Source organism: Danio rerio, chromosome 19 (assembly GCF_049306965.1).
Source record: "Danio rerio strain Tuebingen ecotype United States chromosome 19, GRCz12tu, whole genome shotgun sequence".
Classification (NCBI taxonomy): domain Eukaryota; kingdom Metazoa; phylum Chordata; class Actinopteri; order Cypriniformes; family Danionidae; genus Danio; species Danio rerio.
The window spans coordinates 21059747-21078072 of NC_133194.1; the positions used below are offsets into that span (position 1 = coordinate 21059747).

General features: G+C 33.7%; 1 protein-coding gene across 2 annotated transcripts; it reads left to right on the forward strand.

The window, feature by feature from the left end:
* The first annotated feature begins 3196 nt into the window (after positions 1 to 3196).
* cratb (carnitine O-acetyltransferase b) lies at positions 3197 to 17140 on the forward strand. Of its 2 annotated transcripts, none has more exons than NM_001004594.2 (15): positions 3197 to 3492; positions 3728 to 3943; positions 4839 to 4957; positions 5178 to 5231; positions 5458 to 5623; positions 7521 to 7695; positions 7876 to 7966; positions 8062 to 8149; positions 10937 to 11037; positions 11349 to 11468; positions 14181 to 14303; positions 14397 to 14532; positions 14614 to 14676; positions 14813 to 14950; positions 16435 to 17140. In NM_001004594.2, the coding sequence occupies exons 1-15, from the start codon at positions 3442 to 3444 to the stop codon at positions 16636 to 16638; spliced, it is 1845 nt and encodes a 614-aa protein (NP_001004594.2). In that variant the 5' UTR covers positions 3197 to 3441; the 3' UTR covers positions 16639 to 17140. The 2 variants fall into 2 exon arrangements, with proteins under 2 accessions (NP_001004594.2, XP_073786885.1); XM_073930784.1 differs by having other exon boundaries at positions 3245 to 3492; positions 3728 to 4038; positions 16435 to 17056.
* The last annotated feature ends 1186 nt before the right edge of the window (positions 17141 to 18326 follow it).

Here is an 18326-nt window from a genome sequence, read left to right on the forward strand (position 1 = left end):
CGAAGAGCAGAGGTAATTTTGTTTCAAAAATTCAACCCCATCACACTCAACCCCATTATGTCAATGTTTTGGGGTTGTAAACTAGTAACAGGATTGAGATATTGACCTAATTTATCAAGAATTTTAAATAAAAAAAAACATTTCAGTAAATAAATACTTACTGTAACTTTTTGTCACTGATAGAATATTTGAAGCAGTGTTTTCACTTAAACTTTGACACAATTTTATGTCAGACATGGCACCCGTACCAGCAGCAGATTTTATATTGATTGTGTCACAAGTTTCATCATGAATTAATGAAAAGCTATTAAAATCAGAACATGTAAAGTAAAAAAAAAATTGTTTATCTCTATGTCATGTGACAATTACCCAACTTTAGAGAAGGGGTGATTAAGGGCATAATTCAATATAGATAAAGAGGGTTAAGCTACAGTATCAAAAGGTTTAGGAATCACTGGTTGAATCCCCTGGTCTTCTGCTGCTCTAGCCCATCCGCCTCAGGGTTGGACATGTTGTGTGTTCAGAGATGCTCTTCTGCAGAACTCTATTGTAACGAGTGCTTATTTGAGTTACTGTTGCCTTTCTATCAGCTAAAACCAGTCTGGCCATTCTCCTCTGACATCAACAAGGCATTTGCGCCCACAGAACTGCTGCTCACTATATAATTTTCTACGCTAGAGATTGTTGTGCATGAAAATCCCAGTAGATCAGCAGTTTCTGAAATATTCATACCACCCCATCTGGTTATATAATTTTATTTTATTATTATTATTATTAAGAATTTTCATTAACAATTTCATTAAGAAGAACTCTGCTGCAGAACTTTCTGCTGCAGTTTTTATTTATGTTCCTAGAAATAATGTTTATCGTGTCAAATAATGACAATTTATCTGTTGCTCCTGTTTACTGTAGGTTCTGTTCAGCAATATATTTGGTAACATAGGCCTTTATTAGAATTTTTAAAGGTTATATTAACGGTCCAGTTACTTGCAGCAGTTTACTTTTTTGAATTTTGACTGTATTTGGTTTAATGAAGTTTAATTTCATCTCAGTGTGATTAATGCCTTTGCTAAATGTTTTACTTAGATAAATAAGTGTTTTGGTTAAGTCTTAGATATAATTTCAAATTAATTAAAACAAATTTAAATTAAAGTGTCCCCTCAACCCTATTACAGTCTTCAACCCCGTCATTGTATTCTCAAACCTGTGAAATTATTTTTTTTGGAAAATAATAAAAGGAAAACAATTAAATATAGAAAAAATTATTGGTGAGTACCAACCACCATGTTAAGGCCTAACATTAAAAATATGTGGTTTGGGTTAGACATCTAAATTTAAACTAAATTTAAATTTAAAAGAGTCCACAGAATGCGTAAATTGTATAATTGTAACTTAAATCGCATATAAATCTAAAACTTATCAAAAATGTTATATTTTAGCCATTAACAACTCAGTTTTGTCCGTTACAGGGTTGAGAATAATGGGTGACAAATAAGAATAAAATAGAAAATAATATAAGGCTTTAATGCCTGAGGTGGAAAAATATGATTTTTTGAAAGTTTAAATTGTACCTAATTATGTAGGCTATTTAAAAATATAATAAATACACTTTTAAAAATTAGTTTGCTCAAGCTGAATAATACCGAACACCAGGAATGACCCTTATAAGTATTATTCCTTTTCCGATGACCTTAACTATTAATGTACAGGGTATTCTTAGGCAACTGTCAAATTTCCAGACCTTTCCCTGACTATAAAGCTAAATATCCATGTAAACCTATCCATATAAATATCGGAGCCTGAACATTATTTTGCTTGAATGTAATAGTCATTATGAGAGCAAAAATATAATTTATTATAATTATCCTCAGATTTGGAAAACAAAGAAAGAAAAGCAATCTAACAACCAGGCTTTGAAGTGGTCATCAGTGGTGCCCCCAGAAAATATTTTTAGGGGTGGCCAGAAGACGCCACACCAAATCTTGGGGTGGCACACCAAAAATAATGAATTCAGTGTAATGTTATATTTTTGTTTCTGGTAAATAATGTGGTTTTAGTTCATTTAATTAATTGCTATTGAAATAATGCAATTTATTCCTTAAAATAATTCAGGAAGTACTCATGCAAACCAAATAAAAAACAGTATTTAGTTTTAAAAACACTTTACATGTATATAAAGAGCTTTTCAGTTATTTTTTTCATACTTTTATTGTACACTATGCATTATATGCCATGTCTAAAATTAATAAAGATTAACAACAAACAAATTAACAAACTGAACAAAAGACAATACAACATGCACACGCACTTACTATACAGACCCTAATAATATAATTTATCCATATTCCTTTTTTTAATATTATTAAAACAGCTTCTTATATTGATATCTTAAGGTAAATATTAAATTGCCATTCATCTGGGAGGAGCAGTAAATCAGTTATGTCAGTGGCACCAATCAATCCACAAAAACTTAGTGGCTGCTATTTATTTATTTATTGAAATTGAAATATTGTAAATTTCTGCAAGTAGATTTAAATTTATAATATCAACAGCAAAATCCTATTTGAGTGGCCAGAATTTACATAAGGGTGGCCTGGTGGTCATTTTAGCCAAAGCTCTTGAAATTAATATTTCACTGGCTCGTTTGCCTTAAAATGGTGCTTAAAATAGTCTAACAGGCAAAAGATGAAAAAAATCGACAAACCATATGATAGCCTACATATGAAAACTGCTATTTCTGACAACCACGATTTGGACAAAATATAAATATACAATTCCTGACTTTCAATATCTGGAATAGACCATTTTAAATTTCATCATTTTTCAGAAATTGCATGACCCATTGTGAGGCCCTGGCATTAGTTTTAAATTAAATGTACTGTAAATTTTTTGAGAAAATGAAAAGTAAATCACCCCCCAAACAAAATGTAACAAAACTGTAATCAAGTGGCTTGATTATGCTACTTTTCTCTAAAACGGTAAGTTAAAAAAATCCAAATGTTTTTCTATATATGTCTGTCTGTTTGTGCACAGTAATAACTTAGGGTACTGTGAATGGCAATCAACAGAAAAGTTTTAGGCAAAGCCTAATATCAATTTTGACCGCTCCCAGCATCCGTACCGTAAACATACGACTAGACGTGCAAGCAAACAAAATACCGCTGGCCTCTGCATATTTTCAACTGGAATGAACGTACTCTTTTCCTCAATGCGAATATATACGAAAAACACGGCTGTAAACACTAAACATGTGTTGCATCGTACACACCCGAGCTTTGACGACTTTTAACTGACCAAAATGCTTCAACTGTTAGAAGTTTTTGTTGTTTTCTTTTTTGCCTAAGAAGTCGTCAGGGTTCTATAATACCAAAAACTGGACCTCGTGCACAATCGTATATTCTAGTTTTATATTTCGTCGTAAGTTATAAACAGCATAGAAAAATGCTTTTAAAGAGAATACCTGCAAGGCTCTGCTCTTCATTCATGATGAGGGTAAGTAACGTTATTGTGTGTAGGCATATAACGTTATTGTATGATTTTATTGGCACATGGACGTTTTGACGAAATTGATTATTTGAAAAACTAAGTAAAATCAATGATTTATGCACGTAATTACAGACGCAAACTACTTTTAGAGTAAAGACAAGTATAAGGGAAGTGACTTAGTAAGTATAAGTTATTTAAATGAAAACTAATATCTCACCTTTAGTCACTTTGTGTTCGCCAGGCCGTGCTGAGGCAGGCCCACTCCTCGGTCCCGTACCAGCCGGTTCCTCCTCTCGGCCAGACATTGCAGCGCTACTTGGCGGCTCTGGAGCCACTTTTGCCGGAAGATGAGCTCGAACACACTCGCAGGATCGTGCAGGAGTTTGGATGCGCTGGAGGCCTTGGGGAAAGCCTGCAGAGAGAGCTGATTAAACGAGCAAAACATTCTCACAACTGGGTGAGAACAGCACTGAATAAGCCGTGACTCAAATGTATTATTAAACAAAATTAGGCCAACGTTACCTTGGTAACTACATATCCTCATCTAATACAGTAAGTTTGAAGCTTATTTGGATATCCAGCATTAACGTACATACATAATTGCTGGATTATATTACACATTAAATGTTATTATTGTTTCACTAAGGACCTTTACTATAAATCCAGTTATTTTTTAGGGACGATTATGTGTACGTTATTGTTACATCCGTGAAAATTGCCTATAATTCTATCATGATTTACTCACCTTTCACTTGTTCCAAACCCGTGTTTATTCTCTGTTGAACACAAAAGAAGATAGTTTCAGGAATGTTGAAACTATAGCCATTGATTTCCATAAAAGTTAATATATATTCATGCATGAATGCGTGCATATTGTTCTGATTGGATAGCTATTCAACTGTGAATTGGTCAGAAGTATATATATATATATATATATATATATATATATATATATATATATATATATATATATATATATATATATATATAATGTGTGTGTGTGTTCACCCATAAGTTAACTTTGAATATTAAAGTAATATTAAATGACAGCATTGACAACAGCTACATATCATGCACTGCAACTGTGATGCCTCTGAGTGGGGAGGGAACAATCTACAAGGGAACAATCTTTTGTTTTCGTGAGAGTTGGTTACACCAGTGAATGTAAACCATTTACTGTTTTAAACAATGTCTTGTACGTATCAGTATGACAGAAATAGATTTATTTAGCCCAATGACATTATTCGTGGAGCCAGCCTTGTGAGCTTGTGAAGATGTTTTGCTGAAACACAAATGAAGTACAAAGACTATCATATATTTTGCTTGTTTTTTTTTTGTTTTATCTTTTCCAGATCTCAGATTGGTGGGTGCAGTGGGCATACCTGGAATGCAGGCAACCTTTGGCAGTGCATTCAAATCCAGCCATTTCTTTGCCGAAACGTGACTTCACAGACTGGAGAGGTCAATTAGTGTATGTAACGGTTTAGATTCCTCACACTTAAACAAACGTCCGTATAGAATTACTAATAGGAAAGTCCTCATACTTTTTACTTTCCATTCAAATGGTGCTAAAATAATATATTGCACATTTTAAATGTGTTTTTCAGTATCTGAAGCATTAAGGACAGTATAATTATTTCAATCTATAAGGTATGTTTCACGTCAATATACCTAAATTGTGTCTTGTGCAGGTTCGCATCAAAGTTAATAGCTGGTGTGCTCAACTTCAAAGCTGAAGTGGACAGGTTTGTTACTTGAATTTATGTCTGAAATCTATTTACAACATTAGCTTACAATGGTAGATCAACACATTTATTTCAGAGCACTTGTGCTAATTTAATCGCTAACATTTAACTAACATGTGTTTGCATGTTTCAGTCAAGCAGGGCCAAAACTAATAGCATGCGGTTATTTCTTAATATATCATACTGTGCCTGTCTGAACCTTAATATGATTTATTCTCTCGTCCAGTGGCAGGCTGGCCATAGAGTACATGCGTGGAAACCCATTATGTATGGAATTATTTCCAAAGTTGTTCTCCTCCTGTCGAATCCCAGGACCCAAACATGATCTTGTTGTTCATTATGGACGCCCACGTCGTGGCCCAGCTCACATTACTGTGGTCAGGAACTACCAGGTAACCCTGTTTATGTAAAATTATATTATCAAACACTACAACTCTGCAACAGTATCCTTCTGTATGTCTTTGTTTTTGTCCCTATCTGACTTAAGCAGGACTTGGGGATTTGGTCCCCCTGGGATTAGCAGTAGTGTAAAAATGACGTCAGCTAAAGCAACAAGGTTTTCTTGAAATAGTGGTGTTTACATGTGAAATATGAGCAGGTCATCGTTCATTAATGCCTGTGTATACAGAGAAGGAATCCCGGTATCACATGCAAGGAGACTGCCGGGGATGGTTCAAGGCCTTTTATCACAGCAGCTGGAATAACAGTGGACTGTAAAAGAGAACAAGATCTAAGTTACTTTCTTCTTTTTTTTTTTATCTTTTTTTTTATTTTTTGAGTAAAAAGCACAAATTCCTTATATGATAATCAAGTAAAGTCTGCTTGTTGTTGGTAAAATATAAAATGTTGTTGAGTATTTGACTAATTGTATATTTTTACATAATATTCCTAAAGTAACGCTAGTTTTTAAATAATATATTTATGTAATGATTATAGTAAAATAAACATTTAATATAACATTTTCTTATCTAATCAAATATAATTCAGCAATTTAATTTAGCTTTAGCTTATATAACAAGTGTCAAATCCAGTTCCTGGCAAGCTGCAGCTCTGCACAGTTTAGTTCCAACCCTAATTAAACACACACAATCAAACTAATTAAGTCCTTCAGTTTTGTTTGAAACCGACAGGTAAGTGTGTTAGCAGGATTGGAACTGGATTTGACAGCTGTGGCGTATATGAAAATACTGGCTGGAATTAAAATAATCCTCTACATGACAGATGAGTTTTTGACCTTTATTAGCATTTTTTTTTTCTCATAAAAAATGACGATAAGAGCGGAGCAATATGACATAATGCATAAATATGTATTAATGGTGTTAAATAAAATGTAGTCTGTATGTTTTGCATTTTATGTTATGATAGCTGTGAAGAGATGGCTGGCTGAGAACCGCTCCTTAATAAATTATTTTTTTAAAGATACCATATGATAAAAATCTGGAGAAACCTATGCATAGCTAAATAATAAGAGTTCAGTACATGGAAATGGCACACTGTGAGCTTTAAACACAATTGTACCCTCATTCTAATATGAATCTTGTGATTGTAAAATATATATCAGGCCAATTAGGACAAAACACAGACTGTTATATTGTAGACAAAACTATTAGTTAGCATGCCCTCAACATTTGTATACTCTTTAGGTCAGTTCTTTGTGAGCCAGACCAGCATTACAAGTTGGACAGCCAAAACACAGACTGTTACCTTATTTTTAAGTTTATCTAAGCTTATATTAAACTTGTGTATTCATGTGGGACTCTTATAATTAAAAATGAGAAATTTTCAAGGGACAACAATAAAGCCAAAGACTATAGGCTAAAGCCAGTCTTTACAGATTGTTTTCTATGCATTTCTAAGTAATGGGGACAGACGTCGAATGCATTCGTGTCATATAACTCAGCTCTTCCTTTGATTTTTCTGGAGTGAAAAACCAGCAATCTACTTTATTAAAATCCTCTTTTTTTTCCTGGCTATGTTTCTATACATGGGATTTACAAGAGAAAGAGAAAACAATGGTGATTGAGGCTCACAGTTTCTTTTTCCATGAAATGAACTTCTATTATTCAGCTATGTTTAGGTATATCCAGATTTTCATTATTTTGTACCTGTAATAACAAATGTTGATGATTAAATGATTACATTTATTTCACTTTTGTTTAATCATAAGGACAGTGTTGCATCATAACTGGTTATAATTATATGTTAAGAATATTAAACGTGTTTATAATGTGTCTTACAAAATACAAACCTTATTGTTTACAAAACCTTTAGTAGTAGTTTGTGTTTTAGTTTTTCCAGCTTGATGTTTACAACAGTGATGGAACGCCACTGACAGAAAGTCAGATACATGCACAGCTGTTACGGATCCGCTCTCAGTCTTGGAAGACTGATAAGGAGCCAATGGGAATTTTGACCAGCGAGCATCGACACACCTGGGGACAGGCTTACACTCGCTTGCTCAGAGGTATTTCTGACCTGCACTCTAAACAACTATTTACCACAGCTTTAGAAAGTGTTCTAATGAGCCGTTAATAAGCGGGATGCACAATAGGGTTGTGAGTACAGACTTAATAAGACAAAAAAGTGCCTTCACTTGCTAAAATAAAGTGTCAAAAATGTCATGCTTGATTAACCTTTTTTTCAGATAAAATAAATAAAGAATCTGTTAGGCTGATTGAGAAATCACTCTTTACATTGTGTTTGGACTCACCAGTTATGAGGATTTCTGATGAGAAGTAAGGATTGTTTATAGATTGTGATTTTCACATTGACTGTGCCAAGCAGTCTGTATTTTATTTTAATTGGTAACTAACTGTTCGCTGATTTGCAGCTATTCAAGTCGAATGGCAGCACAGATTTTGCATGGGGGTGGAACTTATTCAAACAGTGGCAATCGCTGGTTTGACAAGACATTACAGGTAAGTTGTATGCTTGTTTTTTTAGTGTGTCAGATTAAAGGTGCCATATGGTTAGGCGTTTCAATAAGTTAAATTGTTCTCTGTTATAAATAATAAGTATGTGGCTTAAGTAAAAAATAAATCATTAGAAATGTTTTTTTTTTATGTTTATTAAAACAGGATTTACCCCTAGAATTAAAAGGTCCATGTTTGAAACGGAATAAATGTTTCATTCATATTCATAAATGATAATGAGCTCCTGCATCTCAGTGCCTGCTTTCTTACTCACAAGTGCACACTCTCACAGCCTGACATGGGCAAAATAATCATACTTCATTTGTCAAAATAATTTTGAACTAATTCAGTAGATGCCTTAAATCTGCTCAACTAAACTAATAGAGAGGTTTATTTTTGCCTGGAGTGGGCGACATTTGTGACACTTTAAAAAAAGGGGGCAGAGTTGTAATAATTAGAGTTGTAATTTTAATTAATGTCAACCTCTGCATAACCAGATGTGTTTTATGAAATGTATTAATGTCTTTTTACTTTAGAAAAAATGACAGTATGAGCTGAGTTATATGACACTATGCATAAGCATGCCTTAAACACTTATAGTCCAAGGAACTTAGGTGTGTTTGTTGCCCCATTACAACATTGCTCTCCCTGCATCTCCCATTTTCAAAAAAGAGCTCCACATACATAGTACGTTAAATTTAAGCTCAGATAAAAACACAAATAAGATAACAGTCTGTGTTTTGGCTGCCAAACCTTTGATGACTGACATAGAATGTGGCATAATGTACATGCAAAAGTTAAAAGCAGAGGTTGGATTAAGTCACATGTGCAAGTTACAAGTAAAGGTCTTGGCACACTGAAATCCAGAATTTAAGTATGTGTTTTTTCGTATTTATATCCGAAAAATTGCTCAGGTTCGAAAAACCTTGCACATTCCGATTGCATGCGATGCGTATTAATTAATTAATTCTAAAAAAATGCTAAACATTTCGGAAGTAATTCAAGCAGTATACTGTCATAATTAGTTTTTCTTTTTTTTTTTCCAATGTAGAAAAAAAAGAGGAATAGGCTACATATTATGTTCTTTCAATACTGTATCGAGAGGAAGAAGAGTTCTCTATATCAGAGAGCTTTGCTGGTTTATCCCCAAATGCAAAGTTTATTTCAGGAAATCAGCGGAGTTTTAATACATGACAGTATTAAACAGACTGACAGTACCTATAGACATTATAATAGATGGCGGCTGGAAAACATCCATACACACTCATTCACACACACACACACACACGTACACTACGGACAATTTAGCCTACCCAATTCACCTATACCACATGGCTCTGGACTTGTGAGGGAAACTGGAGCACCCGGAGGAAACCCACACGAACACGGGAAGAACATGCAAACTCCACACAGAAACGCCAACTGACCCAGTCAAGGCTCAAACCAGCGACCTTCTTGCTGTGAAGCGAACGTGCTACCCACTGGTGCATTCCTAGATTTTTGTGTCAATTATAAATCAGTCTTTAGCCAACAAATAGCCTAAATAAACATCATTTACGGAGTTACTTTTCTGTTTACTCAGCCACTGATCTGCAGACACAAATGTATCATATCAGTGTCTTTCTTATATAAATAGGCAAACCTATAGAGGACCAGAAGGGCTAGTTTGAAATAAAACTATTAAATAAAAAAAAATTATATAAATAAATCACAATTTAAATAAACAAATAGTGAACAAATAAATATACATTTTACATGTATTTTTAAAAAGAAATAAAACAATAAATAAACTTATTGAAACAAATTAATAGACTGTTTTATAACTGTATATTTAATTAATGTTTTAAAATGCTGATTAATCAAATGTATTTTAATAAATAATTATTAAATGCACATTTTAGCTGTTAATAGCTTTTTATAACGGCATTTGAAAAATGCTTTTCTTTCTCTATTTGCCACTGGCTTTTCTTTTGCCGCATGCTTTTCTCAAAAATAAGTTAAATGCGATTTGGGCAGTCCACACCTGGGAGCAACCAATCAACTTTAATCTCAAGTTGAACTATATCCTCTCTCGCTTGAGTATGCTTGAAAACTCTAAAACTATAGCTCATAGCAGGGTTTAAAGATCAGTGAAGCGCCTTAAATGTCAAGCCACTCTGAAGGTGTTTGGAGAGGGATTGTGGATGATTTATTCGCTTTTACTGAATTTTGTGAAATAAATTTGCATCTGGACTATCACTTTTATGTATAGAAAAGCTTTACAGTTGAGGGGTGATGATACTGCAGTCATGCCAGCCAAGTCAAAAAACAAGGTAAATTTAGCTGCCCATTTTTGGTTGCTCATTAACTACATTTTTACAGTACGTTGTCAAATAACTGATTTGAACACAAAGACCATTGCTGTCAACTTCCAACACGTTTGTCATGATACATCATCGTTTTTCACTGTTTGGTGATTATATGAAATAATAACGGAAAAAATTATTGAAAGCAACAAAATAACAGGATTTTTTTCGGGTCTGGTTTATGCATAATTACTAAATTAAAACCCTTCAAATTCTATAGAATGCACAAGCTGCCCTTGTATTCAAAATGTATACAAATTAAACTGATAGATTTCATGGGTCAGAAACAGTAACACAGTGGCAAGGTCAGCTGAGGTGATTCTGGCCCGTGAAATTAATCAATTTAATTTTATTGCATTTGAAATACAAGGACACAGCATGTATGAATATTACACACTTGAGTGTAACGCCACTTGCTTTTTGTCCTGTCTTTTCTCTGTATGTTTAGTTTGTTGTGGGTGAGGATGGGTCTTGGGGTCTCTTGTACGAACATGCAACAGCAGAGGGTCCACCTATAGCCACATTGCTGGATCATGTATTGGAATACTGGTATTTACAAAATCTTGCATGCTTTAAACTTTCTTCAGAACTACACTCCCATTCTGGCGATAGAATAGTCTAGAAACTCTGCTGCTGTACTATGCCTGCACCAGGCAGAACAATATTACTTAGTGCTTGAGAATGGGCTGTTTTCAGAGGGACTTGTAAAATTTGCCTTTTTTAAGAAAGGTTGATGTGTCGCTGGCATATGCAAAGAGTTTCCTGACAGAATATGTAAATGAGGTTGAAAATGTAATTGTAGTAAGATCTTTAATAGTCATTTGTATGGTAATGGAAAATGACATGTGTTTCTTTGTCAGTAAAATGACAGACAGTGTGCGAGCTCCATTAATTCCTCTGCCCATGCCCAAGAAACTCTACTTCTACATCAATTCTGAAATCAAATGGGATCTAGAGATGGCCAAGCAGAATCTGGATATGTGAGTTTAAGTTTTCATTGTTCATATGTGCGGCAACCTGACAAAATAAAAGAGAATGCAAACCTCTAATATGTTAGGTAAATTATATTCTTTGCAACTGATTTATTTGTTATTGGTTGTAAACAGTGCGATTTAAAGGATGTTGGTCTACACTCATGTATCATCTTCATTTTCACTGGAGCAAGTCAGTTTGACAGAATGCAGACAATTTAATTAATATTTAGAAGTCTGGCAGATTTTTATTTGCAGTATTTTTTAATTATTATTATTTCTGAGCTATAACGTGCCAAGCATCACTCACTCGCTTTCCTTCAACTTATTTCATAAGTTATAAGGGGTTGCATCAGCAACTGCCAGCATTTCTAAATTCATCAAAAAAATGTAGTTTGGAAATATTTAATTCATTGATATTTTGTTAAAACTTTTATATTTTGCTTTCAAGAGATAGTGGTTATTTGATAGTGGTTATTATACACCACAATAATCGGATTACCATGTAAACAGAATGACATCAATCTGAATAAAGTCATAATTGTGTTTAACATACAGTAAATGGAATTAAGAAATGCAGTATTCCTGTTTTAGTCGCATTATTGAAGTGCAGTACAGACTGGTAAAGACCTTAATCGAACTTACCATTTGCAACAGGATATTTCATTCACACAACTGATTGACATTATTCTCATTACTGTAATTATTTACAGTGGACAGCTGATTCACAAACGCGTTCACATTCTACTGCTCAGTTCTCTGCCATTTTTTTTCTATAGGGTATTTTATCTATGAACACAAACTGTTTAGGTCTATTTAATATTTAAACTAAATTAAATAGAATAACAATATTGTATGTGACTCTTGCTAATCCAACAAAGATGTATCTGTCTAGTGCAGAGATGGATCCTGACATGTTATAAGTGAATATAATGCATCTACCCTGTATTTACAATTGCAAAAATAACACTAAGACTGCATTTTTATTTAGTATTAGATTATAAAATTATTTGTAAATTATTATTAGTTAAAAGGTGGTGCAGGCAGGACACTGTCTTAATTCATTTAAATGAACAAAAAGAAAAAACATTTAATATGTCTGTAAATAATTCATGATGAAATTGATTGGATTTATAGATGACAAACCTACCAGGTAACATGAGAAGATTTAAAAAAGAATTTTACTCATGATAAAACATTTAAATATAATAGAAAATGTATATTCATAGCAGCATCAAAGTAAACTTTTTTTGAAAATTGTCTTCTGCACATCTGTTTAAGAACAGCCAATATTGGCCAAAGCAATGATAAATACCAGGGGATTTCAAGCTCGCAATTACATCGAAATCACTATAGGAAGCGGCATGCATCAGGTTTTCCATGTGGTTTTAGACTATGTGAATAGCCCCATAAAGAGTTAACCAGAGAGATACAGTGCATGCCATGCAAAGGGATCAAGTTACAACACACAATTAAATACTTGTTTTGCAAGCCAGAGAAAACATGGAGGCAACCATTTTAATCACACTTACAGGTTGTAATCCAGGGTCCCACACATAAATAGTCTCTGGTGCTGATCCTTCCTTTAAGAACAAACATTTCATAATCAATCATAAAGAATGTTTAAAAGGAAGGGCTGGTTCCCCGAATCCGCCACCACATATATGGTTATGTTTCGTATCATTGCCACATGAAACGGCCAAACATTTGAACCCATTTAAGAATAATTCGTTTTAAACACTGTGTCCTTTCAGATTCAAACAACAGCTAGATGTTTTAATTTACTAAGAGCTAACTATGAGTGTTACACATTGCATGGAAGGTAATGTTTAAAAAGCTTTTAATAGGGGCTTATTCATTGAAAGTGGCATTTAAAAAAGACATTTAATAGTTGAGTATATTTACAGTACAAATAATAACATAATGAATAACAAGAGGAAAAAATAAGTAAATAAATAATTACATTGAAAAAAAAATCGAGGTAAAGTGTTAAATCAATTTGAATTTTAGGTCATATTGTTGTCTTTTTCTAAATGGTCTGTGATGTATTCTTCTTTTGAGAGTGCATGGGTATTATGCTGGGCCAAGATTGTATTGGCCACATCCATTCAAAATTCTATTGTGGATAGTCCTCCAGCACACTGCTCGTTCATTCTTGGGTTACCTTGAAAGCTTGATTCTGGTTTTGGCTCCTCAGCATATCTAATTAATAGAATGTTAGACATTTCAAAATGCTTGTTCGGGTATCATATTATGTGTCAGCAAAAACATTCTCTCTTACATTATTAATGTGTAACGAGTCTTAATGTGTTTAAAATCACGACATTTATTATTGTGCTGCTTAATGGGAGATTTAAAATATGACAGAGTGATAAGAGTGATTTAAAATCTCATTAAGAGCTTTTATCACTTATTGATTCCTTCAGTTATTTATCACAATTAAATGTGAAAATAACTGAAGGAAATTTCTATTTGACAAATGAAACAAGGCAACATCAGATAAAATACTCAGTATTTATTTTTAAAAAGCAAAACAAACAAATAAATAAATACAGAACTTAAAAGTATCCGTACTCAAATTGGCAGGTACCATAAATGCAGGTTTAAAAAGTAACTTTAATCTTTGATTAAAAGTACCTGATATTTTGTTTTGATTTAGATTAAGCACTGCATAACAGTAACAAGCTAATTTTCATTTTTACAACCAAATTCTCCCCATAGTCTCATCAACGATTTGGACATCAAATGTTTTAACTTCCAGTGTTTTGGAAAGAAGTTTGTCAAACAACTCAAGCTGAGCCCAAACTCTTTCGTGCAGTTGGCTATTCAGCTTGCCTACTACAGGTGAGACATTTGAGACATTTCTCTACCATCATTCATTATCAACAAGTAATACATTTCATGAATGCATTGTGTTTGCTTTCGCTTCTCTGTTAGAGTTCACAATGAAGTGTGTGCTGCATGTGACATTGCTTCTCTGAGGATGTTCAGGGGAGGACGAACAGACTACATTCGCTCTCCAACCAATCAGATGCTGAGCTTCATACAGGCCTTTGATGATGTTGCCGTTTCTGTGAGTGATTAGAAGACCAAATAAGATGTTGTTATTGAGCAACACTGATCAAGTGTGTATGTCTGTTTGCATCTATATTAGAGGGAAGCCAAAATACAGCTGCTCAGAGAGGCTGTCAATGCATATAGCCTCCTCACAGAGCAGGTGAGTAACTTAACAGGTTTACTTGTGAAAATATTCTGTGCAGATCCTAATATGTAATGATGACTACATAATGTGATTTTATTTTAATTTTTTTTTTTTTTTTCAAGTTGCATATTTACTTTTATTTGTTTTTAAGTCGCTGATGGGCCAGGGCATAGACCGGCACCTGTTGGGTCTTAAACTTCAAGCCATTGAGAATGGACTGAGTGTACCGAGAATCTTCATGGACACAGCCTATGGACTTGCCACTCACTGGAAACTTCGAACAGGACAGGTAACTGATGATTTTAGTTACATTCAAACTACCTTAATTCATGAAGTTGGAATCATCTTTGAGACATTGTTTAAAATTTATTGCTTATTGCTGCAGTCTCATGAGCAACAGCCTGTACCACACTTTTTGCTAGTAGAAAAAAAATCCACAGAAAACAATTTAAAACAAGCCCGGCAATACTCTACTTAATAAAATTAATTGCCTATTTTATTTTAGTGATGTTACTTAAGCCTAGTTCACACTACAGATCCCTGTGGTGTTCTGACTACATGACTTGGTTGTGTGTTTAAGTCATTGCGGTGTACACGATCTGCAATGCAATACACAACAAACATTTTTTAATGTGTTCCTCATGATTTTTATTGTCGTTGTTGTTGTTGATGTTTTTTCTTTAAAATAAACACTTAATTCAATTCTAGTTCTTGCAACACATTTCAAAAAAGTTGGGACAAGAGCAGTTTAAGACTAGTAATCAAGTAAATTAGTTAAATAATGATGTGATTTTAAACAGGTGATGTCAACAGATGATTGTTAATATGATTTGCTTCAAAATGCGATGGTATGATACAAGCAAAACAAAACAAAACAAAAAAACACTTGCATTGTGCTGGTGCTGCACTGTGCCAGATGTATGATGGTGTTTATCAGTTCCGGTTTTTAATCTCCAGCGATTTGCATATTTTTTAGCTTGATTCCTGTATCACTTCACATATTTTTTTCCTAATTTGACTGTTAGTCAGACCCTCGTTTTTTAGTTTTGTGATCGCTGATTCCAAAGCAAAATCACCTGTCACTATTTTTGTGATCCTGCTAAATTCTTAGTTTAACTGCAAAAATTGTAATAATCTCATAAAATATCAAATTCTAAACCACATAATCAAATCATATTTCAGTTAATTTAATAAATACATATTAATTGTTGAACATTAATATTAATAAATATTAATTGTTTTACAGACGTTGCACGTGATGTATTTGAGTGTCTTTCGAAGCATGGCGTCTCTCCTGCGCACTCACAATCCAAACATTTTATGAGTGGGGGAAATTGTTTTGCAGTCTGAGCACTAAGCAGATGTGAAGGAAGCATCAAGCATGAGTGATTTACATGTGAAGTTAATGCAATTATGCGATTAGACATCCTGCAAACTAAGCAAATGACACAGTGCAAATTATGCGTTTGATGCACAGACTACAAAAGAAAGTAGGAGCAAACATCTAACAAGCGGGGCAATGGAGCAGACAGAAAAGTGAACAGCTTACATTAATGGAAATAGTCTTCTTTTTTATTATTATTTTTTTAATAATGTCTAGAATAAGTTTTCAGTCTGTTGTGTTGTGAATTGTTGTGAAAGACACTGTCTTCTAGTTCGCTGCCTTTTTCAAAGTGTTTCACACCCATTTAAATTAATCTATTTCACAAGCAGGAGAAAATCATAATAGAAACAAAGTTGAAACTTCAGTGTAATTTTTCTTGGTCACTACAGGTGCCCACAAATACAGACAGTGTGATGTGTTTTGGACCGCTGGTTCCAGATGGATATGCAGTGTGTTACAATCCACAACAAGATCATCTCCACTTCTCTGTAACTGCCTTTAACTGTTGTGAGGACACTAACGCAGAAAAGCTGGCTCTCACACTGGAACGATCGCTCCGTGATGTCCAGGAGTTATTTCAGCCTACTGTTTAGTGGACTGCATCTAGACCTCCGGAGACTAGGAGTTGGTTTGTAACCCAGCAATGAGGCAGCTTCAGGAATACAGACTTTATTATGTGGTGGACTGAATGTGCCAGGCTGTGTTCCTTTTGCAAGTGCAAGTAGTCTTCATAGACATTTACATCAAGAGCAGGACACATGGATGCCACTGGTGGTATTTAAAGAGCAGGCATAAAAGTAATCAGCTACTAATGTAGTGATACCAAACTTAAAGGCATTTGAAATGGTCTCTTGCATTTGGATTCCTCTGCAGCTTTTTTCAGAAATCATGTTGATTTCATGCGACATTCTATATACCAGCAGTTTAAATTGAATGAAAATTACTTGCTAAGCATTTTCTCTGTCAGCAAATGACCAAATATTTAATAAACTGTTTGTTTGTGTAGAATCAGATTAGATTGTTTTCTTTTTTTTAAGCAAAAGAAATCTCTGTTGCTTGCCAAGTCCTAAATAAAGCATGTTTGATATCAGTTAATAAATTGAGGTCACTAAACAAATGATTATTCTTTTAGAAACTTGTGCCAGTTATCCAAGTTGTCCGGTGATATCTATATATATATATATATATATATATATATATATATATATATATATATTTTCATGTTAAGTATTTTGGTTGTGGGTGGTAGACTCTGCTAAACCTAAAAATTTGTAGTTGATAGTCTATTATAAGTCTGTTACTTTTACATTTGTCTCATTTAAATAACTACAAACTCCTAAAAATTTATCCGAGGTCAGGTAAAAAAAAAAATTATAAATGAAGAAACTTGTATGGTGATTAGCTGGACGAGGATCTCAGTTAACTCTCATGATGGTTTATATGCATTTACAGATACCGTACAGTATTATACAAACAGTAAATCTGTCATGTAGAACTTTTAAGATGAAGAAGATGATGTACACATTAAGCCTGCCTCCTGCTAATGATTTTCCTAGTGTAGTACTAATTGTTCAATAATGTATTTTAAATTCACCTGAATACAAATTTTTCAGTTAAGGCATACGGTATAATATATTTACCCAAGTATATGCAGGAGGAAGTCAGAGCTAAGAAATAATTTTATTTGTACAAAAAAACTGCGCATATTCAGACAAACCATCTAAGGCTGGACAAGCATCCCAAGATCCCATATAGATAAAAATTATATTTCCTAAAATAAAATGTATTTTGTTCAATGGGGAAAAACTTTTTTTTTTTACCCAGACATTTTAAAAAGAACTTCTTTACAGCAGTAATCACAATACTGTGAAACGTGATATTTTTATCCAAGGTCAACAAACCGTCAGAAATGCACCAGCTCATGCCTAATATTCACAAGCATAGCATTCTCGCTTGGAATTTTTGCACGGAAAAGATGCATCTATTGCTATGCTGTAAAAAACTCACTTAAAATGTCCACTGTGTATGTATGTATGTGTATGTATCTATATACAGGGGTTGGACAATGGAACTGAAACACTGGCCAATTTAGTGTCTAGGGGTTTATGGCTAAATTCAACAAACCTGATGGCCAATCTTCATTGATTACTAAGTAAACCTTCACACTCTGTTCTTATTGTTGAGATGTGCAGAGTAATAGCAGTTTTACTTAAAATATTGCAATGCACAAAACATTAGTGACATATCAGAATTTCAAAGAGGTCAAATTAATAATTCACAT